Source organism: Saccopteryx leptura, chromosome 2 (assembly GCF_036850995.1).
Source record: "Saccopteryx leptura isolate mSacLep1 chromosome 2, mSacLep1_pri_phased_curated, whole genome shotgun sequence".
In the NCBI taxonomy this organism is placed as follows: domain Eukaryota; kingdom Metazoa; phylum Chordata; class Mammalia; order Chiroptera; family Emballonuridae; genus Saccopteryx; species Saccopteryx leptura.
In genome coordinates this window covers 57,881,019-57,908,992 of record NC_089504.1, presented here as the reverse complement: position 1 = coordinate 57,908,992, position 27,974 = coordinate 57,881,019, and the positions used below count along the sequence as shown (strand labels likewise).

Genomic DNA, 27,974 nt, shown 5'->3' with positions numbered 1-27,974 from the left:
GCCTCAGGGTGTATGCATCAGTCTGTCTCTCTATATCCCTTCCTCTCACTTAGAAAGGGGGGGGGGAGAGAAAATTAGGATGCTGTACTCCCTGTTGACAGGAATGCAAATCGGTCTAATCTTTGGATGAAAATCGGAAATGTCTTTCAAAATTTTGAATACATGTACTCTCTGACCCAGTGATTCCACTGCTCAGATATTATCCTATACATAAATATATAAATAGGATATTTACTGTAACACTGCAACAAAACTGGAAATAATTACATGTTTATCAATGTAACACTGGTAAAATATGGCTTATCCATGTGATAAGAGGCATAACAAAATGAGGTAGATCTACATATGCTAGTATGAAAAGGGTGCCAAGATCTATGAAACAAAAAAAAAAAAAGAAAAATGACAAATAATATTGTATACCACAAGCCTTTTTTGTATAATTTTTAAAAGATACATAGATGAATTTTAAAATTTCTTGGAAGAATACCAGGAAACTTCTGCAGTGATAAAGGATTTTATTTTTATATAGTTTAAATTTTCTAATCACTTCTGTGTACTATTTCTATTTTTTTATGTCAGCAAATGTATTTATGCTTGCCTGCTAATAAATGTATATGGAACAGAAACAAATTATCAATAAATGGGCCCTGGCCGGTTGGCTCAGTGGTAGAGCGTCGGCCTGGAGTGCAGGAGTCCTGGGTTCAATTCCCGGCCAGGGCACACAGGAGAAGTGCCCATCTGCTTCTCCACCCCTCCCCCTCTCCTTCCTCTGTCTCTCTCTTCCCCTCCCACAGCCAAGGTTCCATTGGAGCAAAGTTGGCCCAGGCGCTGAGGATGGCTCTGTGGCCTTTGCCTCAGGCACTAGAATGGCTCTGGTTGCAACAGAGTGACGCCCCAGATGGGCAGAGCATCGCCCCCTGGTGGGCTTGCCGGGTGGATCCCAGTCAGGCACAAGCGGGAGTCTGTCTGACGGCCTCCCTGCTTCCAACTTCAGAAAAACACACACACAAAAAAAAATTATCAATAAATGTTATCTTGTCATTGAAATTGTGGGCCATTTTTCTTTTATTCTTTATAATCCTTTAAACTTAAAGAAAAAACACTAATGTTGTTAAAACACAAAATACATTTCAGACTTTGATCATTTTTATCTAAGGCTTTTATATCCCTCAATCCACTTCAACTTAAGTTAAAAATTTATGCTATAGGCCAACATTTATAAACAATATGTTGATTTACATGGTAAACGAACCAGTAAACAATGTTTTTACAAAGCCTGCACACATGCTTTTCAAATAAAATAGTTATAATTCGTGCCTACATGAAACATTCCTTCTCAAATAGAATGTCCTTCCCTTAATTAATGAAAGATAGTAAGAAAACTATTAATAAGAGCAGTTGACATAAATAACAATACTTTTAGAGTGTCTAAATAGATTTTCAAAAATGTTTTTTAAAAACAAAATAAATAACTGGTTTTCAGAGCGTGTGTGTAATATTATATTATATAGAATGTCCCTGGGATGCTTCCACCAAGAAGACAGTTGTTTGATAGATGCAAAGAGGAGGAAATATGTTCAATTTAAAGATTATAAGAAAAGCCCTCTTTTAGGCCATCAACACAAATTGGTGAAAGGCTGTGGAACTCAAAATCCTTCCTGGAAACTCTAAACTAGATAGCTCAAAGGTAACCTACTTTCTACCGATCACTTCATTAGTGACACAGGGATATATATATATACCTGTGTACTCTGTGGACTGCAAATCACTAACCATTCTTTCAAGCAAATTTAACTCGCAAGCAGATCTTGAAACCTAAAGCTTTTTGTCCTGACAACTGGCTCAGTTGATTCAGCGGTGTTTCCATGTATCAGGGCTCGGGAACCTATGGCTCGCGAGCCAGATGTAGCTCTTTTGATGGCTGCATCTGATAAAAAAAATAATGTTAAAAATATAAAACATTCTCATGTATTACAATCTATTCATTTCCTACCACTCATGTTCATGGTTGTGGGTGGCTGGAGCCAATCACAGCTGTCCTCTGGGACAACACCAAATTTTTATTGGATAATGCGTAACATACACAGGTTGTTGTATGGCTTTCACGGAATTACATTTTAAAATATGTGGCGTTCGTGGCTCTCTCAGCCAAAAAGGTTCCCAACCCTTGCGATATATCATGTCAATACTATCTAAATATATTAGTTATGAGTACTACTTTAATGTACTGGGTACTGTGCTAGGTTCTGAAAATGCAAAAATGAATAAAACAAGGGTGGTCCCAGACTTCACAGAAGTTTTGTTGGGAAGTTGTGTCAATATTTGTAATAAAATGTTATAACTTTGCCATTCTAGTAATATAAATAAAATTCTGAAGGAAGAATGTGCTAATGCTGAGAGAGCATCTAAGGTCAATGTCCAGTACATATTTCAAAATGTTTCTACATTTGTTTTTGATGGCAGAACTGTAACAAAATGGCTGAGAGATTAAGCCTGATGTAGCCTTGAGACAAGTCTTTGGTGTAGACTTCAGAACACCAAGTCCTGTGGGGGCGGAACGTTGCCCCGGCAAACACTACTACAGTTGTTGATAGGAAGTAGCTGATCCCGACAACCACTTTCCTCCATGCCTGGGTTGCATCGGTTGGTCATCTTTCTCTGCACCTGAATCCATGGTAGACTAATTTGATCCAGGCTCTGCTCATTTGCTTGATGAGCAAAGACACGAATAAATACGATGAGGCTGCAGATATCTGGACTCTCAGTCCTAGAGGCTGTGAGTCCCCTGTACCCATCTTTTCTGTATGTTGTGTCTTGTGTGTTTTTCTTAAGTCCTGCACCGCCTTCCTTTAATGCACACCCACTGCTGAGCTGGTCTCGGCACAGAACAACTAGCCATATCTAGATCTATACCTGACTAAAGTATGTTGGAATCACTGTTATTTTCTGTTATTCAGGTTTTACAATATAAAGAAAATACATTTAAGAAAATAACCAGAATTACCATAAAACAAACAAAGAAACAAACATCAGTGCAATCATTTCAAGAAAGTTTGTTCTCGGAGATCTAGTGACTACTTACAACACTGCAAAGAACTGCAGGAGTCAACACTATGAATGTTGGAGTAACAAGAATAAAAGAATCCTAGCTTCTGGGTATAGTCTGTTTCTTTTGGGGGGTGGGAATGGGGGTGGGATTTTATAACCTAAATTAACAATGTAAAAACCTGCTTTGCTCACTGTTTATCCCAAAATAAATAAAATGCCCAACTAAATGTACCTAAATGACAGAACAGAGCCATCTGCATACTCACAAAAACACCCACATTGCTTTAGTTGGCTACTGTTCTTCCAAGCAATAATTTAAAAAAATACAAGAATGCCTTGGATACAGTAGGTGCCCAATAATTGCTACTAAAAGGCTGATTATACTTGCACTTTGGTGATAATATCAAAATAAATAATTTTCAAAGAACATTGCTTCTTGATTCTGCAAAAGAAAATTACCTCTGAAATGCAGTAAGTTCAAGTCCTAGCTCTGTCAATGTGATATATAGATCATGTTGTAGGCCTCTATAGACCTCACTTTCCTCATTTCTAAAATGTGGAATTGCATTATTTTTCTAAATAAAGCCAATTGGCTGCTAGGTCTCATCCAATTTTCAAATTCTAAGACTGAGAAACCCAGTAGGTATTCATTTTTTTTTTAAGTGACAGTAGGGGAGATAAAGAGACAGACTCCCACATGCACTGTGACTGGGGCCAACCAAGCCATCTTCAGCATCCGAGGCCTATGCTTAGAACAATCAAGCTACCCTCAGTGCCCAGGACTGATGCTTGAACCAACTGAGCCACTGGCTAAGAGAGGGGAAGAGAGAGAGAAGGGGAAGAAGGGAAAGACAAGTAAATGGTTGCTTCTCATGTGTGTCCTGACTGGGGATCAAATCTGACCTCCGCACATGAGACCAACACTCTACCCACTGAGCAAACTGACCAGGACCCTGTAGCTATTCTTATTTGAGAATAAAACAATCATATCAGGGAATGTAAAGCACTAGGAAATAAAAATAAATAAAAGCAAGGCAGTAAGATTTAGAAACAAAAGCACTTGAACTTCTTAGGTCCAGGATTCCAACTCATCTCCTTTCTACCACCGACAAATATGAATTGGGCAAGTCACTTGCCATCAGTAGCCTGATCTGAAACACAGGGGTAATAACACCTTCCCTGCCTATTATGAAAAGTAAATAGTACAGAAGAATGTGGTAAGCAATAACGTGTGAGGCAAAGATGAAGTATACTATCATAAATTCAAATAAAAGCCTGTGGTCAAACTGAGGTTCCTTGTTATACAGATACTGAGAAAGTGAGGCAAAGAATGGTAAGCTTTTATGAAGTTATCTGACTCAAAGATACGGTGCTTTGCTGCTTCCTAAAAATAGCATAAATGCTTTAGACAGGTAGGTCAGTAAGCTTCCCAAATAACATAGAGTGCTTGACTTCAGGCTTTCATGTCTAGTCTCTGAGGTTATACTCTACATTCTTCCAGACAATTTAGGATTCTAGAATAATTTTAAAATTGGAAGGGACCTCATTCCTCCAGTCTCTCATTCTATCAGATGAGAAACTAAAGTCCAGTAAAGTCAACAGGATTACTGAAAGTAATTTTGCCAGTGCCTAAACTGAAAATGGGGACTTTCTAATACCTAGCTCCAAACCCTTGAAGCCAGAGTGAAGATAAAGACATCAGTGAAAGCAAGCAAAATTTATATTAATTACTTCTGGACTTAACTACATTTAAATTTTAAATTCATACTCAAGAAAAATTGGAAAATTTAGGGAAAAACAACTAAAAGTCATCTGTCATCCCCCTACCACTATTACATTTGGGTAAGCATCCTTTTTTTTCTAGGTATTTTACCAAAGTGGAATTTGACATAATCCTCTACAATCTTTTTTTTTAATTCAATTTACATTAATCATTTTCTACTAATTTATATATTTTAATGAATGCAATGAATGTGCTATAAATATTAAATACATTTCCAGTTATTTTCTTAAAATATTTTTATAAAAATTTGAGTTTTTTACTATCATCAAATTTCATTCTTTTATATTTTTAGGTTTTCGGAAATTGAGATTCCTGGTATTTAACAAGGATACTCAAGTAAATACCTGCATTATCAAGGCCATAGGATTTTTTTTTTTTTTTTTTTTTTTACAGAGAGAGAGTCCGAGTGAGGGATAGACAGGGACAGACAGGAACAGAGAGATGAGAAGCATCAATCATTAGTTTTTCATTGTGCGTTGCAACACCTTAATTGTTCATTGATTGCTTTCTCATATGTGCCTTGACCGTGGGCCTTCAGCAGACCGAGTAACCCCTTGCTCGAGCCAGCGACCTTGAGTCCAAGCTGGTGAGCTTTTTTGTTCAAACCAGATGAGCCCGCGCTCAAGCTGGCGACCTCGGGGTCTTGAACCTGGGTCCTCCGCATCCCAGTCCAACGCTCTATCCACTGCGCCACCACCTGGTCAGGCGAGGACATAGGATTTTTAAAGTCATGAATCTTTTCCTTTATTTCTTTTTTTTGACAGAGACAGAGAGAGAGAGTCAGAGAGAGGGACATATAGGGACAGATACACAGGAAGGGAGAGAGATGAGAAACATCAATTCTTCCTGTTGCATCTTAGTTGTTCACCGATTGCTTTCTCATATGTCTTGGCTGGGGGCTACAGCAGAGTGTACCCGTTGCTCAAGCCAGTGACCCTGGGCTTCAAGTCAGTGAGGGACCTTTGGGCTCAAGCCCACAACCACCGAGTCATGTCTATGGCTCCTCATTCATGCCAGTGATCCTATGCTCAAGCTGGATGAACCTGGATATGCCTGTGCTCAAGCCAGTGACCTCAGGGTTTCAAACCTCAGTCATCCGTGTCCCAGTCCAACACTCTATCCACTGTGCCACCACCTGGTCAGGCTCAAGTTCTAATCTTTTAAAAGAGATATCACCATGCTCACTTTTTTGGTTACCTTCGAAGGCTGCTCCAAAGGAGTAGCAACATGGAATGACCTAACACATTTATTTAAAAAGATCATACATAGCATAATACATCTCTCTTGAGTGCTTCATTTCACAGTGGGGACCCCCTGGCTTCCAGATGAAGTTCAAGGTTCACATAACACTGATATTGACTTTATTCCTCATGTTTATACAGTTTCTCTTGCCTGTACTTTTCAGAAACATCATCAGTCAACTAAATTAAGCCCACTTATTGACAAAATATTGACTAACTTCCCTTTGGGAGGGAAGGATGGTCCCTAAATACTAAAACTAAATCCTGCAATGTGGAGTGACTAAACAGAAAACGACCCAAGGATCCAGGACAAATCTTTTAAATCTAATAGTTGTTTTCTTTCCTCTTAAAACTGGAATTTTTTCTAGCATGACCAAAAAGGAAAATTAGCAAATCTTCTAAAGAAACAAACCTTGTGTATCACTGAAATTATATTACTGAACTTATGTAGAAAACATCTACACAAATTACGGTTTATTGTATGCAATCTTTAGTGTTAAGTTTTGCATATACTATTTCATTTACTCTGCACAATAATCTTATAAAGTAGAAATTTTAACTCATTTTAAAAATGAGTAAAGATGCCCTGGCCGGCTGGCGCAGTGGTAGAGCGTTGGCCTGGCGTGCAGAGGTCCTGGGTTCGATTCCCGGCCAGGGCACACAGGAGAAGCGCCCATCTGCTTCTCCACCCCTCCCCCTCTCCTTCCTCTCTGTCTCTCTTTTCCCCTCCTGCAGCCGAGGCTCCATTGGAGCAAAGATGGCCTGGGCGCTGGGGATGGCTCCTTGGCCTCTGCTCCAGGTGCTAGAGTGGCTCTGGTCGCAACAGAGCTATGCCCCAGGAGGGCAGAGCATCGCCCCCTGGTGGGCAGAGCGTCGCCCCTGCTGGGCGTGCCGGGTGGATCCCAGTTGGGCGCATGCGGGAGTCTGTCTGACTGCCTCTCCCCGTTTCCAGCTTCAGAAAAATACAAAAAAATAAATAAATAAATAAAAATAAGTAAAGAATCTTGTTTAAGTTCGCCCAGCTTGTAAATGACAAGCCAAGATTCAAACCCAGGACTGTCAGACTCCAAACCCAAACTTTTATAATTAACTATAAAATTATTTAAATAAACAGATAAAATTATGTATAAGCTTGACCAATGCTGGCACAGTAGATAGAGTGTCAACCTGGGACAGTGAGGTCCCAGGTTCGAAACCCTGAGGTTGCCAGTTTGAGCACAAGCTCATTGAAAGTACTCTATGGTCACTGGCTTCCAAAGATCACTTGCTTGAGCAAGGGATCAATGGCTTGGGTTGAGTCACCCACACCCCTGGTCAAGGCACAAATGAGAAGCAATCAATGAACAACTTAAGTGACACCACAAGTTGATGCTTCTCATCTCTATCCCTTCTTGTCTATGTCTGTCTGTCTCTAAAAATAATAATAATAATAAACAAGTGTAAGACAAGACTCTATGGTTCCCAATTCTTCAGTTCAACTTAAAATCTAAAACTGCCTTTCATTACGACTCCCTTAGTTTTCATTGGGCCCTACCTACTGCCCAAGAAGTACATATTTTCCCTGAGCCAACTCTTATCCATCCCTCATGGTTCAATTTATTTCTCAGAAAGAACTATCTTGACCTTCTAATCTAAATTAGGCCTGTTATTCTTGTGAACCATACTTCTTATCCTTTGGGGATCTTTTCATAATCTGTGTGTTGATTTGTTCAAAGTTCCATTAGGGCGGGCATCATGTGTGGTATATCCATCAATCTGCACCCTGCTCCTTATCCTGTATACACAGTGACTAGCTTTGTAACAAACTATAGAAATGATCCCTGAAAGTATAGTCTTAGCATTGTAAATAGAAGGGCTCTTTGGCTGAATACATTGTTCTTCATTTGCATTAGCCCTGTTTAAAGTACTCAATCGTTACATTACATGTGGCTAGTAGCTACCATATAATCCAGAACAGATACAGACTATTTCCACAGAAATATAGATTTCTGTGAGTGCCTTTAGTATAACTGTATTTTATACTTCTTCCTATTCAATATTATAAAATGGTACCTACAGTGCCTTGTAAAAACAGTGAGAGTTCAATAAACATTTAAAAGAGTAATAAAAAAAATTTTAACTTGCTGGTGACCTTTGACATGACACTAATTCCATTATAAGCAGTTGTCTTCTCCTTTAGCACAGGATCTACATATTAATCTAATGCCAGTCCCTGCATCAAGCTTTTGGTTGTCTTCCAAGAGTAGTAGTCTCTAAGAATCAACCATACAAACAACATTTCAATGGTATTTTTCAGTTCACCAAGTTTTTCATATTCATCATTTATGTATTTTCTGAAGAACATAGCGATTCAGGTTAAGCCTTTTACCTAGTGGCAACAATGTGTCACCTGGCAGTGACAGATACTGTGTGAGGTGATTTTCTTGTGTTCTTATCAGCCTAGTTAGTTCAAGAGGAAATTGAGGCTGAGAGAAAGTAACCTATCCACAACTACCACTAACAAAATCCACATTTCAACCATTGTATCTTTGACCCCTCTTGGCTAGATATCTATATGAAGTCAGTATGTTTAATGGAATAGATGTTGGCCAATAAAATTGCACTCTGTTTTGTGTTTGGAGAAAAAAAGGAAAACAAAAAATAAAGAATGAAATCTTTGTTTAATACTGAAAACTGTAATTAGGTACTAACTTTCAAGATAACACTTCCTCCCTCTTTTAACTAGAAATATAGCCTCTTTTAAAAAACAGGGCTGTACTGGGGAAAAAGTATGGGCAATTTTGAAATGTCTAAATTATAAGACATTTTAAAAAATGCATAGTAATATTGAAAATATTATTGTAGAAAATATGTATTAAAATATAGCTGAAGACCATTATTAAACAATGAGTTAAGCTATTTTTCAGACCTATTTCAAATGCCCATCTTATTTCATACTTTTAAATCCTAAATGATCCAAATGCTTATTAATAATTATAAGTTATGCATGGTTAGAGAGCACATTAATGAGATTTTACCATAAAAAAACATGGTCAAGGAAGGTATTAAAGTCCTTCATGAGTTTCAATAAATGTGATCCAGAAGAAATGGGATGTGTTCCAAACAGCATTGTGTCAACCTGCCAAGCTAATGAACAATCTGTTTCTTCAAATATAAAATACCGATGCTTTTCTAATCTCTCAAAGGAGAAAAACTAAGACGATTATTGTATTTATTAGACTTCTTTCTAACCTCTGCTATAATTTCAAGAAAAATAACACCAATGATGAAGAAATAGGCCCTTCATTTATCAGACTTTTTTTTTTTTTTTTTTATTTTTTTGAGGATGTTTCCTATTTGAACTAAAGCTCTCATTCTGAAAAGGGGACAGAAAGACTGATATCCAAGCCATCAAAGCATTCTCTGGAAGTCCCAGTACCCACTATGGTTACTGCCAGGAAATCATTCCAAACACTCATTTTCAAAAAGGCAGCAGGCACAAGAGGAAAGGAAGTGGGTGATGTTAAAGGAGGCAGGTGTGTTTTGAGGCTAGCAGTGTTTTGTTTTTAATGAGGCAGAGTTGCAGATCTCCAATTGTGTGTCACAAGGGAGCAAGACATCTGAGGGTTTCTTCTTTTATAAGCATCACCTTGAAGAAAAAGAACATTTATATGTTGGTTTGGCACCTCTTTTAGGCAGAAAAGCTAAAGGGGTTAGAACACTTAAAAAGAGTAATTCATGTGTTCTAGTTTAAAGAATAAAATGTCAAAATAAATTCCATAAACAGTGAGATAAAGTAAAAATAATATAAAGCTGGATTCATGTTTCTTTTTCTTGGGGGAAGGAGGTTGAGGGATGGGGAAAGAGCTACATTCTTGCTATCCCTAACTCTTTTGTAAAATGTAGTTATATTTCTCCTTTAATAGCTTCCTTTTCACTTGCTACATAAAAGCAGTAAGTGCCAGGAAGAATACAGTTTCTTCTGGTATCTTCCCAGAGTACTCCCAAGTAAAATGGAAAGAGGAGAGATACAGTGTGTCTGTATTGTGCTATTCTACTTAAACAGGGCAGCAGTGTTCAGATTAAAAAAAAAAAGTTAATATGCTTACTCCCTGTTACTATGAATCAGCGTATGCTAAAAAGTGTTGAGGTTTCATCTACTTTACATCGGACCCATCCCGTGCTTACAGGAACTATACTCTTCAGAATGCTCTGTTCACCTTCAAAACAATGTTTTATCGGAATCCCGCTACAATCTTGGCACCAGTGAGGCGAAAGTCAAAAGTAGCCTCAAACTACCTTTGGTTAGTAAACTGCGGGATTTTGGTCCATTGAGGATGAGACGATCGGTAACCCCCTCTTTCCAGGGTTCAAGATATAGACCCACATCGGGTATGTGCCAATGCACCTTAGACGGATGTAAGAAGAGGACACTCGGATGAAGTCTTTCGAGTTTCCTGAACTCCTGGGAAAAGGGAGAGGTGGGGAGAGCGAAACAAACTCGATCTTTTGATTTTTCGAGGTCACTTCTAGGGACTCTTCCGCGAACGCGTTCCGGTAGCGAAAAGCGGGCCCCGCGGCGGCCGACAGTGATTCGGCCGCGACCTCGTCTGTCCCCTTCTGCGAGGGGCGCGCGGGCCGGGACCCGCCGTCCTCCAGCCGCCACCCCAGGTCCGCTCCGGGGTTGGCCCCGCCCCGTCCGCCACCGACGACCCCCGTAGGCGGTGGCAACGCCTGCGCGCAACTCACATGTGCGGGTTCCTCCTGAAGGCGTTAGTGATGTCCTTTACCACCCGCTGCACCAGCACCGCCACCTCTTCGCTCGTCTCGGCCATGTTGGCGGCGGCCACGGCGGCTCGGGCGCGCCTCCGGGACGGTGCCGCGCAGCCAGCGGGAGTTCCGCGGGGAGCGCGCGCGCGCGTGTGTGCGCCGGTTTGGCCAAGCTCCCGCCGCCGCCGCCGCGACCGCCGCCGAGAACTTCCGGGTCAGTCCTTTGGTGGCCGGGCGTGGTGCTGGCCACTACTGGGGCTGTCCGGTCCTTCACTTCCTCACGTTGCCCCTAACCAAATTTCTTAAGTCGGATAAGGTGCTGCAGATTCAATTGCGAAGTTACCTGAGGTGTCTGTCTTACACGTTTTAATTTTTAGTCCACTCGGGGCTGAGCAGTAGGTGGTCCTCAAGCCACACCCCCGGAGCCAGAAACGGCCTGACTCCCTCCTCCACGCTCCCCAACTCGCCTTCTTAGATGTTCAGCGCTACCAGCTAGCTCCCACGGGAGTCCATGGAGTGCATGGAGTCTGTTGCGAGTGAAAGTCCTTTTGAGCAGTTAGTCTCATTGAGAACTTGTTTTATATTTCCAGCTGTAGGGAGGAGGCTGTCAGAGATGCTCCTGGCCCAGTGAGTCCCAGTTGGACCTGGTTGGTGATATCCTTTTCCTGCATGCCAGTTTCGGCCTGAGCAGACGTTTTATTTACCACCTGGGTATAGGAGGTGGAAGTACAGTACTGAGATACTTTTCAGATTCTCTTGGTGGAGTGTGTGGTGGGCCCTTCCTATCTGCTACAGATTCAACCTACCTAGAATAGAAAATATTTGGGGGGAAAAAGTTACATTGTTGCTGAGGATACTATGTAGATAAGTGTAAGATGTTTAAGTGTGTATTTAAGGAGACCAACTTTTTTACAATGAAAAGGAGGACAAAAGTAAATTGAAGAAAACAATATCGTAAATAAAAGAAATTTTATTCATTGCAACAATAATACACTATTATATGATAAATGCATAATAAAAATATTTGTAATATTTTATATTGTAATTATGCTTACATGCCTATTAATTTTTAATAATGGTAAGAAAAAAGTACTCATTTAGACACTAATACGTCACATCACAAGCAATAGATTGACTCTGCATCGATCGAATACAGACATTTACAGATTAGTCTTCCAATATCAAAAAGGTGAACACTTTTTGAGGGAGGATAGAACTTACAAAAGAAGGACTGTCCTCCCTAAAGGAGGACAATTGGTCACCTTACTATATTGAACATGCATAAACTTTTTTCTTGTCAGTACTCCCAAAACAATACAGTGTAGCAACTATTTACGTAGCATTTACATTGTGTTAGATAATATAAGTAATCTAGGGAAGATTTAAAGTATAGTATATGGAAGGCTGTACATAAATGATGTGAGAATACTATGCCATTTTTATGAGACTTGAACATCTTTAGATTTTGGTGTCTGTGAAGAGAGGTCACGGAACCAATTACAGACCCATACCAAGAGACAACTGTACAAATATTGATCGACTTATGACCTATGCAACTTACGACCATTTGACTTAATGACCACAATCACTAGTCACGACTGCTCCGTGTCTGGCAGCGCAAGCGTTGCCCAGCTGGGCGTATGACAGTGCGGACTAGCTTCCGGCAGTACTACCATCTCCGCGTGCACCATTTCAACTGTTATCCCAGACTCGGTACAGCAATTTGTGTTTTGTGTCTTGGATGTTTTCATCAAACCCCTCCCAAGATGTCTACCAAGAGGAAATTGTCTTTGCAAATATTAAACCAGTTGTACTGGTAATGCAGTGGTTTACTTAAACCTGACAAATGTAAAAATAAACAAAATGGTGTAGAGATGATACAAATGGCATAAAATGAACAAAGAAAATTATGATATATTGATATAACAATAATGAGAGAAAATTATGATAAAATATGACTTAAAGATTTTTATAACATCATTTCACAGTACTGTACATAGAGCCTACTCAACTTAAGACCAAATCATATTACAACTGGTCTGTCAGAACCAATCATGGTTGTAAGTCGAGCATTAGCTGTATTTCATTTTGTATAAGGTTTGGTGTCCTTTGGACACTGTCAGTTTTGGGGTGAAAAAATCAAGGCCTGTCAGAGTTTGCTTTTGTATGCATTTATCCTGCTACAAGTAATTTTTTGTGTGAAAAAAGGATTTTTAGTTCATTAGGATTTTGAAGTGCCATAATTTAAAAAAAAATTTTTTTTTTCAGTTTAGTGAGAGGTGGGAGGCAGAGACAGACTCCTACGTGCTCCTGGACTGAGATCCACCTGGCAAGCCCCCTACTGGGCAACGCTTTGCCCGTCTGGGGCCTTTGCTCTGTTCACTGAGCTATTTTAGCGCCTGAGGCAGGCCATGGAGCCATCCTCAGTGCCTGGGGCCAACTCGCTTGGCTGTGGAAGGGGGAAAGAGAGAGGGAGAGGAGAAAGAGAGAGAAAGGGAGGGGTGGAGAAGTAGATGGTCGCTTTTCCTGTGTGCCCTGACTAGGAATCAAACCCAGGACTTCCACATGCCAGGCCAACGCCCTGAGCCAAATGGCCAGGGCTGAAATGTTCATATCTCAGACTTTCCTTTCCCTTTCTGTAAAAAAGGCTGGCTGCCTTCAGTGCAGTTTTTATTTCTTAATCCTTGAAATCTGTAGTTTTTAAAATACTTTTTTTAAAAAGCAAGCTTATGGTCTCTTTAATGTAGATATGTGGAGGTTTGAAGTAGGATTGATTGTAAAAGTCAAAAGCAACCATTGGATATAAAATATAATGCATTAAATGAGAGATATAAATTAACTATATCCAATAGTTGATACTGCCTGTGGATATATTTATAAAGGATAGATAGACCCGCTGTATGGTCATTGGTCTTATGTTTTTTTATAGAAATGAGCTAGAACATTCACAAAATTGTAGAAAGTCAAGATGGGACAGGTTTTAATTAGTAAGATCAAAGAAATTTTCACCTTTTTACAAGTTATCATATAAAGCAATGCAGTGAGTGAATTCCAAGGCCAAGGACAACTTCAAATATCTTACTCTAAGAATCTGATACCAGTTCTCAAATGGTGTGAGTTAACTGATATCTTCTTTCTCTTCACTTAATTGAAATCTTGCTTCCTTTCTTAATAAAAGTGAAAGATAAATCCTGGCTTCTGGGGCAGAGCCCAAAGCAGCCCACTCAGAAATACAAATTTTTTTTTTCTAAGACTTCACTTTTATCTTTTTTTTTTTCATGTTAAAATAGAACTGACTTATTTTTATTTTTTTTTATTTTTTTTAATAAATTTTTATTAATGGTAATGGGATGACATTAATAAATCAGGGTACATATATTCAAAGAAAACATGTCTAGGTTATTTTGTCATTAAATTATGTTGCATACCCCTCGCCCAAAGTCAGATTGTCCTCCGCCACCCTCTATTTAGTTCTCTGTGCCCCTCCCCCTCCCCCTAACTCTCTCCCTCCCTCCCTCCCTCCCATGTCCTCCCTCCCCCCACCCCTGGTAACCACCACACTCTTGTCCATGTCTCTTAGTCTCGTTTTTATGTTCCACCAATGTATGGAATCATGTAGTTCTTGTTTTTTTCTGATTTACTTATTTCACTCCGTATAATGTTATCAAGATCCCACCATTTTGCTGTAAATGATCTGATGTCATCATTTCTTATGGCTGAGTAGTATTCCATAGTGTATATGTGCCACATCTTCTTTATCCAGTCTTCTATTGAAGGGTTTTTTGGTTGTTTCCATGTCTTGGCCACTGTGAACAGTGCTGCAATGAACATAGGGCTACATGTGTCTTTACGTATCAATGTTTCTGAGGTTTTGGGGTATATACCCAGTAGAGGGATTGCTGGGTCATAAGGTAGTTCTATTTGCAGTTTTTTGAGGAACCACCATACTTTCTTCCATAATGGTTGTACTACTTTACAGTCCCACCAACAGTGGATGAGAGTTCCCTTTTCTCCGCAGCCTCTCCAACATTTGCTATTACCCATCTTGTTGATAATAGCTAATCTAACAGGGGTGAGGTGGTATCTCATTGTAGTTTTGATTTGCATTTCTCTAATAACTAATGAAGCTGAGCATCTTTTCATATATCTGTTAGCCATTTGTATCTCTTCCTGGGAGAAGTGTCTGTTCCTGTCCTCTTCCCATTTTTTTATTGGATTGTTTGTTTGTTTGTTGTTGAGTTTTATGAGTTCTTTGTAAATTTTGGATATTAGGCCCTTATCTGAGCTGTTGTTTGAAAATATCATTTCCCATTTAGTTGGCTGTCTGTTTATTTTGATATCAGTTTCTCTTGCTGAGCAAAAACTTTTTATTCTGATGTAGTCCCATTCATTTATCTTTGCCTTCACTTCTCTTGCCATTGGAGTCAAGTTCATAAAATGTTCTTTAAAACCCAGGTCCATGATTTTAGTACCTATGTCTTCTTCTATGTACTTTATTGTTTCAGGTCTTATATTTAGGTCTTTGATCCATTTTGAATTAATTTTAGTACACGGGGACAGGCTGTAGTCGAGTTTCATTCTTTTGCATGTGGCTTTCCAGTTTTCCCAACACCATTTGTTGAAGAGGCTTTCTTTTCTCCATTGTGTGTTGTTGGCCCCTTTATCAAAGATTATTTGACCATATATATGTGGTTTTATTTCTGGGCTTTCTATTCTGTTCCATTGGTCTGAGTGTCTATTTTTCTGCCAATACCATGCTGTTTTGATTATCGTGGCCCTATAATATAGTTTAAAGTCAGGTATTGTAATGCCCCCAGCTTCATTCTTTTTCCTTAGGATTGTTTTGGCTATTCAGGGTTTTTTATAGTGCCATATAAATCTGATGATTTTTTGTTCCATTTCTTTAAAAAATCTCATAGGAATTTTGATGGGAATTGCATTAAATTTATATATTGCTTTGGGTGATATGGCCATTTTAATTATATTTATTCTTCCTATCCAAGAACAAGGAATATTTTTCCATCTCATTGTGTCTTTTTCTATTTCTCTTAATAATGCCTTGTAGTTTTCGTTATATAGGTCCTTTACATTCTTTGTTATGTTTATTCCTAGGTATTTTATTTTTTTTGTTGCAATCGTGAAGGGGATTATTTTTTTGAGTTCGTTTTCTAATATTTCATTGTTGGCATATAGAAAGGCTATGGACTTTTGTGTGTTAATTTTGTATCTTTGACCTTACTGTATTGGTTTATTGTTTCTAATAATCTTTTTGTGGAGTCCTTCGGGTTTTCGATGTATAGGATCATATCATCAGCAAAAAGTGATACCTTTACTTCTTCTTTTCCGATATGGATGCCTTTTATTTCTTTGTCTTGTCTGATTGCTCTGGCCAGAACTTCTAGCACCACGTTAAATAAGAGTGGAGAGAGTGGACAACCCTGTCTTGTTCCTGATTTAAGGTAGAAAGTCCTCAGTTTTATGCCGTTTAATATGGTGTTGGCTGATGGTTTATCATATATGGCCTTTATCATGTTGAGATATTTTCCTTCTATACCCATTTTGTTGAGAGTCTTAAACATAAAATTGTGTTGTATTTTATCAAAAGCCTTTTCTGCATCTATTGATAAGATCATGTGGTTTTTGTTCTTTGTTTTGTTGATATGGTGTATTACGTTAACCGTTTTGCGTATGTTGAACCATCCTTGAGATTCTGGGATGAATCCCACTTGATCATGATGTATTATTTTTTTAATATGTTGTTGTATTCGGTTTGCCAGTATTTTGTTTAGTATTTTAGCATCTGTATTCATTAGAGATATTGGTCTGTAGTTTTCTTTCTTTGTGCCGTCCTTGCCAGGTTTTGGTATGAGGGTTATGTTGGCCTCATAAAATGTGTTTGGAAGTATTGCTTCTTCTTCAATTTTTTGGAAGACTTTGAGTAGAATAGGAACCAAGTCTTCTTTTAATGTTTGATAGAATTCACTAGTATAACCGTCTGAGCCTGGACTTTTATTTTTGGGGAGGTTTTTAATAGTTTTTTCTATTTCCTCCCTGCTGATTGGTCTGTTTAGGCTTTCTTCTTCTTCATGACTCAGTCTAGGAAGGTTGTATTCTAGGAATTTATCCATTTCTTCTAGGTTGTTGAATTTAGTGGCATAAAGTTTTTCATAGTATTCTACAATAATTCTTTGTATATCTACGGTGTCCGTGGTGATTTCTCCTCTTTCATTTTGGATTTTATTTATTTGAGTCCTGTGCCTTTTTTCCTTGGTGAGTCTTGCCAAGGGTTTGTCAATTTTGTTGATCTTTTCAAAGAACCAGCTCCTTGTTTTATTGATTTTTTCTATAGTTTTTCTGTTCTCTATTTCATTTATTTCTGCTCTGATTTTTATTATCTCCTTTCTTCGGCTGGTTTTGGGTTGTCTTTGTTCTTCTTTTTCTAGTTCCTTAAGGTGTGAAGTTAAGTGGTTTACTTCAGCTCTCTCTTGTTTGTTCATATAGGCCTGAAGTGATATGAACTTTCCTCTTATTACTGCTTTTGCTGCATCCCAGAGATTCTGATATGTTGTATTTTCATTTTCATTTGTCTGTATATATCTTTTGATCTCTGCGCTTATTTCTTCTTTGACCCATTCATTTTTTAGAAGTATGTTGTTTAGTTTCCACATTTTTGTGGGTTTTTCCCCCTCTTTTTTGCAGTTGAATTCTAGTTTCAAGGCTTTATGATCAGAAAATATGCTTGGTACAATTTCAATTTTTCTAAATTTGCTGATATTGTCTTTGTGGCCCAACATATGGTCAATTCTTGAGAATGTTCCATGTACACTAGAGAAAAATGTATACTCTGTCGCTTTGGGATGAAGTGTCCTGTAGATGTCTATCATATCCAGGTGTTCTAGTATTTCATTTAAGGCCACTATATCTTTATTGATTCTCTGTTTGGATGACCGATCTAGAGCCGTCAGCAGTGTATTGAGGTCTCCAAGTATGAGTGTATTTTTGTTAGTTTTTGTTTTAAGGTCAATAAGTAGCTGTCATATATTTTGGTGCTCCTTGGTTTGGTGCATATATATTAAGGATTGTTATGTCTTCTTGATTCAACTTCCCCTTAATCATTATGAAATGACCATTTTTGTCTCTGAGTACTTTTTCTGTCTTGTAGTCAGCATTATTAGATATGAGTATTGCTACACCTGCTTTTTTTTGGGTGTTGTTTGCTTGGAATATTGTTTTCCAGCCTTTCACTTTGAATTTGTTTTTATCCTTGTTGCTTAGATGTGTGTCTTGTAGGCAGCATATAGTTGGATTTTCTTTTTTAATCCATTCTGCTACTCTGTGTCTTTTTATTGGTAAGTTTAATCCATTTACATTTAGTGTAATTATTGACACTTGTGTGTTCCCTACTGCCATTTTGTAAATTGCTTTCTGTTAGTTTTGTATCTTGTTTGATTCTTCTCTTGTTTTTCTATCATTTGTTTTTGTTTGTTTGTGTTCCATACTTCTTTCTTCTGTTGCTACCTTTTTTAAGTCAAGTGTTTTTGTGGTGGTTTTTTCAAGGGTGGTTACCATTAAGTAATGAAAAGGGTACCTACCATATTCATTGTAGTACCCTATCTTATGAGTATTTCTGCACTTCATTGTCCTTTGCTACTGTTAATCTCCATCCTCTCCCCCCTTTTTTTTCCTTTGTTGTCACAGTTTAAGTTTGGTTTTATTGTGTTCTTGGTGGAGCTGTTACTTGTGGTTTTGTTTTCTTTTGTTCTTTGAATCTGGTTGGAAAACCCCCTTTAGTATTTCCTGGAGTGGGGGCTTTCTGCTGTTAAATTCTCTCATCTTTTCTGTATTTGTGAATGTTTTTATATCTCCTTCGTACTTGAAGGATAGCTTTGATGGGTATAGTATTCGTGGCTGAAAGTTCCTCTCTTTCAGGGCTTTAAATATTGGGGTCCACTCTCTTCTAGCTTGTAGAGTTTCTGCTGAGAAATCTGATGATAATCTAATAGGCCTTCCTTTATATGTTGTACTCTTCTTTTCCCTGGCTGCCTTGAGAATTTTTTCTTTGTCATTGGTTTGTGTCATCTTTATTATGATGTGCCTTGGAGTGGGTTTGTTGGGGTTAAGAAAACTCGGTGTTCTGTTTGCTTCTTGAATTTGAGGCTTTAGTTCTTTCCACAGGCTTTGGAAGTTTTCGTCTATTATTTGTTTGAGTATATTCTCCATTCCATTTTCTTTCTCTTCTCCCTCTGATATAGCTATTATTCTTATGTTATTCTTTCTGATGGAGTCAGACAATTCCTGTAGGGCTTTCTCGTTTTTTATTATTTTTGAGTCTCTTTCTTCTTCTCTCTGTTGTGCCTCAAGTTGTTTGTCTTCTGTTTCACTGATCCTATCTTCTATCTGGGCTGTTCTGTTAGCTAAGCTTGTTACCTCGTTTTTCAGCTCGTGAATTGAGTTTTTCATTTCTGTTTGATTTGTTTTTATAGTTTCAATTTCCTTGGTAATATATTCTTTGTGTTCATTGAGTTGTTTTCCGATCTCCCTAAATTGCCTTTCTGTGTTTTCTTGTATATCTCTGAGTATTTTTAAGATTTCTATTTTAAATTCTCTGTCATTTAGCTCCAAGGCTTCCAATATGTTAAGTCTTTTCTCCATAGATTTTCCCACATCTATTTGTGTTACCTCTCTTTCTTTTGTATCCATAATATTCGATTTCCTCTTTCTTATTGGCATCTGAGGGTGGTCTTGTTGATAGCACTAATTAGAATTAATAAAGAGTAAACAGTAAAAAAAAAAAAAAAAAGGTAAAACACCCCACAAAAAAAAAACAGTAATAATTTATTATTTCCCCCTTTTTTCTTTCTTCTCTTTCCCTCCTCTCCCCTCCTCAGGGAAATATCGTGATGACCTGTGAATTATATTATGCTAAATGGAACAAAAACTGCCTATAATAGAGGGTCTGATTTGGGGTGAAGAGTTCAAGGGGCAAAAAAAGGGAGTAGGGACCTACTAAATGCAAAAAAAAAAAGGAAGAAAATCTTAGACAAGCATAAGATGATTTGCTTGTAAGTGATGGTCAACTAAGAGATATAATGAGAGGGATAAGAGGGAACCAGAAAAAAAGGAGAAAAAAAAAAGAATAATAAAGAAGAAAAAAATAAAAATAATAAGTAAAAATCTGTTGTATTAAGTGGAGCGAAGACTAAATACAATGGAGACCTTGGGTTGGGAGGAATGCTAGTGAGTTAAAAAGCAACGTAAAAAGTACCCAAAATGCCACAAAAATAAACAAACAAAAAAAAAACAAAAGCAAAAAAGAAAAATAAAACCAAAAAAAAACCTTGAGTCCCAAATTAAATAATTTGTTCGTGATTGAGGATTAAATGGGAGGAAACGTAAAACGAGAAAAGAAAAAACGAATATAAAGGAAAAAATAAGAAAAAGAGAAAAACAAAGGAAGAAAAAAAAGGAAGAGAAAAAAACAAAATAAAGCAAAACAAAAAAAAAACAAAAGAGGAGAGAGTGAGAGTTAAGTGTTTTGGAGTATAACCTTAAAGGAGGGGGAGGATGAAGAAAAGAAATAAAATGTAACACTCATGGGTAGTGTAGTTCAAGAAAAGGGAAGCATAAGATGGGCAGAGAATAAAAGGACCAAGGTGGAGGAAATAGAAATAATAATAATAAAGGCAATAAGATAGAAGAAACAAACAACAACAACAAAAAAATTAGTGGAACAAGTTGTAAAGTCTGTGGATTTTTCTTAATTTTGAGAGGTTAACTTCTTCCTTTTTCTTTTCTCTCCCTCTTCTTGGTCGGTGACTCTGTACCCCAGGCTCTGCCTCTGTGTCACACTTAGGTAGGGATTTGCAGTTGATGGGATTCTATGGCAATGTCATATAATTGGCTTTAGTCTTGCTGGTAGTCAAGGCTTGTTGGCGTTTGCAGGGTCCAACGATGAGAGAGTTTGCTTTCCTGGAGTCTTTCTCCTAGTCCCCCCTTCCTGAATTAGCAGCCTGGTGATCCAGCTATAAGGCTGCTACTGCTTCTGCCTGGGGAGTAAGAGGCTCAAAGAGCTAGGAAATCCCCACTCTATCCCCACTCAGCGCAAGGCTTTGGGAAAGGCTCTGGCAGTCAGAGCCTCCAGTGTAATCAGGTGGGGGTGGGAGTCAATTGTTGTCAAGGTGACTGTTCAGCGCCTAGCATTCAGTTGGACCACTCAACCCAGGCTTTCCACACTTTGTAGCCTGTTTTGGCTGGGAAGAAGAGGCACTAGTCTCTGCTTGCGACTAGTGTAGTATAGATCTTATTATCTGCCAAGTCCCTCTTGTTAGCATTTATCCCTGAATATGTAGGTTCTATCAATCAGAAGTTGCCCCCGCCCCTTTGGCGAGAGGCACTAAAAAATATCACGCCTCTTGTCTTGGATCGCTGAACTGAGGGAGATATTATCAATTAGAGCCCCGTGGGTGTGCAGATTTCATGGGTTAAGCTAATTTCAGTGATTGGGTCCGCAGCTGTGCTCTCGAAGGTATTTCAGGCTGCCTGCGCGCGCCCCTCCCCCAACGCTTGATTGTTAGCTTGAATGGCTGGGTGAGGTGCCCCGCCCACGGAGAGAATCTCCCAAGTAGGGAAGACCGCCCTGGCGCCTCTCCCGCTCGCCCGCCGCTGGCGGCTGGGGTGCACCGGGCGCAGGATAATGGGGCTCCCTGGGTGTGCGGGCCAGTAGGGCGCTCTGGGCGCGTGGGATGCCCAGGGCACGCGTGCGAATGGGGTACTCTGGGCACCGGTGGCTGGGGACTCTCACTCGCAGTGTGCGGGCTGCTGGGAACGTTAGCGGTGCTCGCTCTGCCACCGGACCGCGGCACCAGGCGCGCGCCGGCGGCTGCTCGCAGTGCTTAGGCTGCCGCTCCTGAGTGTGGGCCGACTCACCACAGGCGCACTCCCTCCGTGGCTTGAATGAACGTCCCTGCGGTAGTTAGCTTCCTCCACACCCTCGTCTCTCAGATTCAAGTGATAACAGTCCTTTCGCTTTCAGTTTGTGTGGAACTCCGGAATGCTCCGAGGATAAATTTTTCTGTTTCTAGTTGATAAATTTGTTGTGATTTTGGGGAGATCTGTCGGACGCGCTGCTCACGGCACCATTTCTGTGACGTCACTCCCACTTTTATCTTAAGAATTGATTATTTTTTTTACTTAATGCTAATATATTTGATAGGAGGTTTTAAAAAAAAGCCAAACTTTATCCATAAATCCTGAAATAAAATTGATAGTCGAGAAAGAAAATTCCTCTCTATGGTTCTGTGTATGCCTTCCCCACATAAATGAACACACATCCTCTTTATATTCATTTGAGAAACATGAATTATGTGGTATGTTTTCTTCTAAGAGTTCATAATTTTTTTTTACCAGTTATGAAGGATCTATTATATTTATAATTCAATTTTTTTTAGAATTGGAGCATATTAGAACTCTGATCCAACATCGTAATTTTGAAGATAAAGAAACTGAGGTTCAAAGAAGTTAAGAATTGAAATTTGTGAGACTTTAATAATGTATATAAGAATAGGATATGATAAAGTTAACATGATTTTCTTGAAGGACTCAACCATTTATGTTCAGGGATCTGCAAACTACATTTGTTGATAATAATGAAACATTGTAAATAGTTTAAATGCCTAACAATGGAGATTTATAAAATTATAATGTTTGATGAAATATTATTTAATCACTTAAAAGCATATTATAACTAGAAGAATGTATTACCAAAGTCTTAAGGGAGGTATATTTATAGGAGAATTTTACTTTCTTAGTAACACAAAGAAGAAAATACAATTTTTATAACTTTAGAAAGGTTTTTAAGAATATATGTTAATAAAGACATGGATATATTTATTTGTTAATTAGCCAACTATCTGTTATACATATTAGTTTCCTTAGAGAGGTATTGATTTTTAAGTTGACTATGACTCTAATTATTGTTCACATGGCTGTGAATGTATTTTGACAATCTTCCTATACCTCCCCAAAGTCATGCATTTTATATTTTAGAAGCCAAATATGATGATAGAAGAAAAGGTAGATTATTTAATGACAAAAATAAGTACCAAAACACATATAAGATAACTCTAATTTTATATATACAAAATCAATTGTACATAATATAAATATAATCATATATATAATACCTTGGGATGCTATAAACAAGTAATTACTGAAGATAATTAAGACCTAAATATAATATATACATTCTTTATACTCTTCTGGGTGTTCCAAACTTTCTACAATAAAACCTAATGTATGTGTTGAATGGGTAGGAAGACACCCAGGTGGTTTCAATGACAAGCTTTGTAATTTGTGAAGAGTTGGAGATGACCTTATAATCTGTTTCCATCCTAGTTCAGTATTACTCCACTTTTATCATTATATTATGTTGTTTATTTACTCCATTTATTTGGATTGAAGTTCTCTTTTTAATAGTAATACAGGTGAGGCAAAAGTAGGTTTACAGTTATGAGTACACAAAGTATATTCTTGCATTATTTATTAATTATTATTTTGGGTTTTTTATAGAGACAGAGAGTCAGAGAGAGGGACAGATAGGGACAGACAGGCAGGAAGGGAGAGACCTGAGAAGCATCAATTCTTCATTGCGGCACCTTAGTTGTTCATTGATTGCGCTCTCATATGTGCCTTGATGGGGGGCAGGACTCCAGCAGAGCAAGTGACCCTTTGCTTGAGCCAGCAAACTTTAGCTCCAGCCAGCAACCACTGGACTTCAAGCCAGTGGCCTTTGGGCTCATGCTAGCAACCATGGGGTCATGTCTATGATTCTACACTCAAGCCAGAGACCCCGTGCTCAAACTGATGAACCTGTGCTCAAGCTGGATGAGCCCACACTCAAACCAGCAAGCTTGGGGTTTCAAACCTGGGTCCTCCACGTCCCAGTCCAGGCTAATTATTGTATTTTCCATATGAAGAACAGTAAAGCTACTTTTGCCCTACCCAGTATTATGCAGGATAGATGAAAATAGTGCTAAACAAATGTTTACTGTGTACTCACTATTATTGCAAAAAAGAGAAAAAAAGCTTGTTCCCCATTAAAATATTGTGTTCAATTTTAGATGCTTATTATATTGGCATTGTGACTAATTGTACACTTAATAGTCTGCTAAACCTCAACCTGATCACTGTGCTAAAATTTAAAACTTACTAAAATAGATAGGAGAAGGGAAATATATTACTAGTCAAGAAGTCAAAATACCAATGTCTTTTTATAAAATCTTAAGAAAAGTCAACAGGGGCAATGTCATATTTAAAGTTTTTATTGAAGACTATTTCAAGAAAAAGAATAGAAATTAATACATGATTTTCAAATGACAACATTAAACTCATGAAAGTTTCAGTATGCCCTTTGTGCAGTGTGTGGGTTTATTTTCTGAAATATAAAACTTCATATATAATCAAGAGCTAAAGAAACCCAAACACTAATTTGAAAGATTATTTGCACACCTATATTCATTGCAGCATTATATACAATAGCCACAGTATGGAATCATGCCAAGCGGCCATCAGTAATGAGTGGATAAAAAGCTATGGCACATTTACACAATGGAGTACTACGCAGCTATAAAAAAGAAGGCGATCTTGCATTTTGAAACGGCATGGATGGACCTGGAGAGTATTATGCTAAGTGAAATAAGTCAGTCAGAGAAAGACAAATACCATATGATTTCACTTCTATGTGGATTCTAAACGAAAGAAACTAACAAAACTGAAACAGACTCATAGATACAGAGAGCAGAATGACAGCTGTCAGAGGGGTAGGATATTGAGGGATGGGTGAAAAAGGTGAAGGGATTAAGCAAAGAAAAAAAGCTCATAGACACAGAAAACATTGTGGTGATTATGAGAGGGAAAAGGGAATGACGGGAGGTACAAGAGGGTAAAGGGGAATAAATGGTGAGGGAAGGAGACTTAACAGGTGTAGAGGCCCTGAACAGGAAGACAGAACAGAGATATAGTCAGTGCCCTGAGGTAAAAACCACAGTGCAATCACTGAAGAAAGTACTGAACACAGTACTTGCTAAACACAGCACACAATAGGGATAGAATTAGCAATTCTGATTAATCAATAGGCCAGTAGGTATCTCAAAAATGAGCTACTTCCCTTGCCCTTTTGTCTGCTCTAAAGAAGTTTCTTGTCTGACCAGGCGGTGACGCAGTGGATAGAACGTCAGACTGGGATGCGGAGGACCCAGGTTCGAGACCCTGAGGTCGCCAGCTTGAGCGCAGGCTCATCTGGTTTGAGCAAATCTCACCAGCTTGGACCCAAGGTCGCTGGCTTGAGCAAGGTGTTACTCAGTCTGCTGAAGGCCCACGGTCAAGGCACATATGAGAAAGCAATCAATGAACAACTAAGGTGTTGCAATGAAAAACTGATGATTGATGCTTCTCATCTCTCTCTGTTCCTGTCTGTCGCTATCTATCCCTCTCTCTGACTCTCACTCTCTCTCTGTAAAAAGAAAAAAAAAAGTTTCCTTTCCTGACTTCCCCATTCTTGTCTCTGCTTCTCTTTGTGTGTGTCAATAAATACCTGTAGGTTGGAGTCGTTCTTATGAAACCTGTATAGGGGATTGTGAGGCGGTCTCCCCTAGGTCCCTTGGGGCACTCCATCTGGTCTCCAAGTAGTTATTGTCTGTGACAGACTGGGAGGTGAATGCAGTGTATAGATGATGTATTATGAAATGGTTCACCCCAAAATCTATGTCACCCCAATAAATCCAATTTAAAAAAGAAAAGAAAGTCACAAAACCACTCATGAATGGAAATGCTATTATTATTATACAGAATTGATATTATTTTTTTTTATTTTTTTTACAGGAACAGAGAGAGAGTCAGAGAGAGGGATAGATAGGGATAGACAGACAGGAACAGAGAGAGATGAGAAGCATCAATCATCAGTTTTTCGTTGCAACACCTTAGTTGTTCATTGATTGCTTTCTCATATGTGCCTTGACCACAGGCCTTCAGCAGACCGAGTAACCCCTTACTCGAGCCAGTGACCTTGGGTCCAAGCTTTGCTCAAACCAGATGAACCTGCACTCAAGCTGGCGACCTCGGGGCCCTCCAAATCCCAGTCTGACACTCTATCCACTGCGCCACCACCTGGTCAGGCCAGAGTTGATATTATTATATAGAGTTGATATCTCTAGCACTTCAATATTCTAATTGTTGAGATAAGAGTAGGAAAATACATATGATGGCATCTTTAAACAGTGAAGCACTATTCAATTATTACTGATTTCTGTGAAAAAGAAAACATGATGACTAAATCAGTATCAAAACAGTAGTAAACTAAGACTAAATACTAACTTTCAACATTTTAATATTTCTAAAGATGATTATTATACTGCAATTACAATTAATCTCCTAGTTAAAACATGAACTTTTTTAACCCAACAAAGTTGGCAGATGTTATTAAGATGCTAATTAAAAAAAAAAAGAAGATGCTATTCACGAAGATGACTTTAATTGAACAGTTAATGCTGATATTAGAATCTGTGGGGATACAGTAGTGAGGATATTAGGTTTTTTGTTACATAATAGGGTTTTTGTTGCTGAGTAAGTTATTATTTATTTTTCTTAACATTTGATAGTTCCAAAATGTTATCCTTTTTTTTACCTCTTCTTACTTCCAGAGGCCTAGGAGCCCCGTGATGTAACAATCAGAAAGAAGAGGAGAAAATGTCTGGAGAAGCAAAGTGGCAATCTAGAAACTGTATGGAAACAGCAAGGAGATGGGTGTATCTCTATGATGCAATGAATGTTCTTCATGTACTGAAGATGTCAAATTGTTATAGGGTTTTTTTTTCCTGCTAATTCTTCAATGTAATTATGAAAATAATGAAAACCACAGACTTTTTTTATAGATTATAAAGGTTTCAAGTATATATTTTTGTAATGTATGTTCTGTATATTGCAATGTGTGTCCACATTACAAAGTCAAATCATCTTCTGTCACCATATATTCAGCCCCCTTTACCCTTTACCATAGACTTACACTTAAAAAATAATAAATGCCCTGGCCGGTTGGCTCAGTGGTAGAGCATCGGCCCAGCGTGTGGATGTCTGGGGTTTGATTCCAGGCCAGGGCACACAGGAGAAGTGCCTATCTGCTTCTCCACCCTTCCCCCTCTCTTTCTTCTCTGTCTCTCTCTTCCCCTCCCAAGCCAAGGCTCCGTTGGAGCAAAGTTGGCCTGGGTGCTGTGGACGGCTCCATGACCTTCACCTCAGGTGCTAGAATGGCTCCAGTTGCAATCGAGCAATGCCCCAGATGGGCAGAGCATCGCCCTCTGGTAGGCATGCCAGGTGGATCCTGGCTGGGCGCATGCAGGAGTCTGTCTCTCTGCTTCTCACTTCAGAAAAAAAATAACTGAAAATTTGGAAAGGTAATTAAAGCTTAATTTTGACTTCTTCAGTAACTTCTTAAAAGTAAAGCAAGGCTGTATTTCCCCATCATTCATCACATTTTTTAAAGTTATTTTTTCAACTCAAAAATTTCACCATAAAAATATATCTTATTTCTCAGTTTTTTTCCTGTTTCTATGTTTTAAGCCACTCATCAAAATTAACATCAGGCCAAAATCACCCATAGGAAATGAGAAACCTTTCTTTGTTAATTGTCAAATTATGCTCAGACTTGCAATTTAATATGTATAAAGACTGGTAATCGGAATTTTAGGAAGGAATGCCAAAGAGGGACTCCCCAAGTAATGTCTTCCTACTTTAGACACTTTAATTTCTATGGTAAGGCTCTCAAATCACTATCAGTGTGCAAAAGGACAGTGTAAATGATAGGTGTGTTGAGTTCATAGGAGGAGAATGCTAAATACCACCTCTGAGAGAATGATGACCCCAAGTAATTGTACTTATTCATTACATAATTTTAATGAGTGTTACTGTGCATAAGACATTGTACTAGCTGCTGAGCATACAATTGTGAGAAAACCAGACATTATTCTTTCCTTCTTGTTAGACCTAGAGGGTGATGGAAGAAATACACAATTTTCAGGTAAATAGACAAATATATAAAGAAAGATTATAATACATGACACAAAAGTAAAAAGCAAGATATCACAACAGATGATAACAGTGTG

The 27,974-nt window shown here is 38.5% G+C and overlaps 1 protein-coding gene across 3 annotated transcripts in view; it reads right to left on the bottom strand.

Moving 5' to 3' along the window:
- PTAR1 (protein prenyltransferase alpha subunit repeat containing 1) overlaps window positions 1–10,974 on the bottom strand; it is a 105,369-nt gene extending 94,395 nt beyond the window's left edge. For all 3 annotated transcript variants that reach the window (XM_066368013.1, XM_066368011.1, XM_066368012.1), the window contains exon 1: window positions 10,801–10,974. In XM_066368013.1, the coding sequence (XP_066224110.1) occupies window positions 10,801–10,886 (86 nt within the window). In that variant the 5' untranslated portion in view covers window positions 10,887–10,974. The remainder of the gene's footprint in view (window positions 1–10,800) is intronic.
- Between the last annotated feature and the right edge of the window lie 17,000 nt (window positions 10,975–27,974).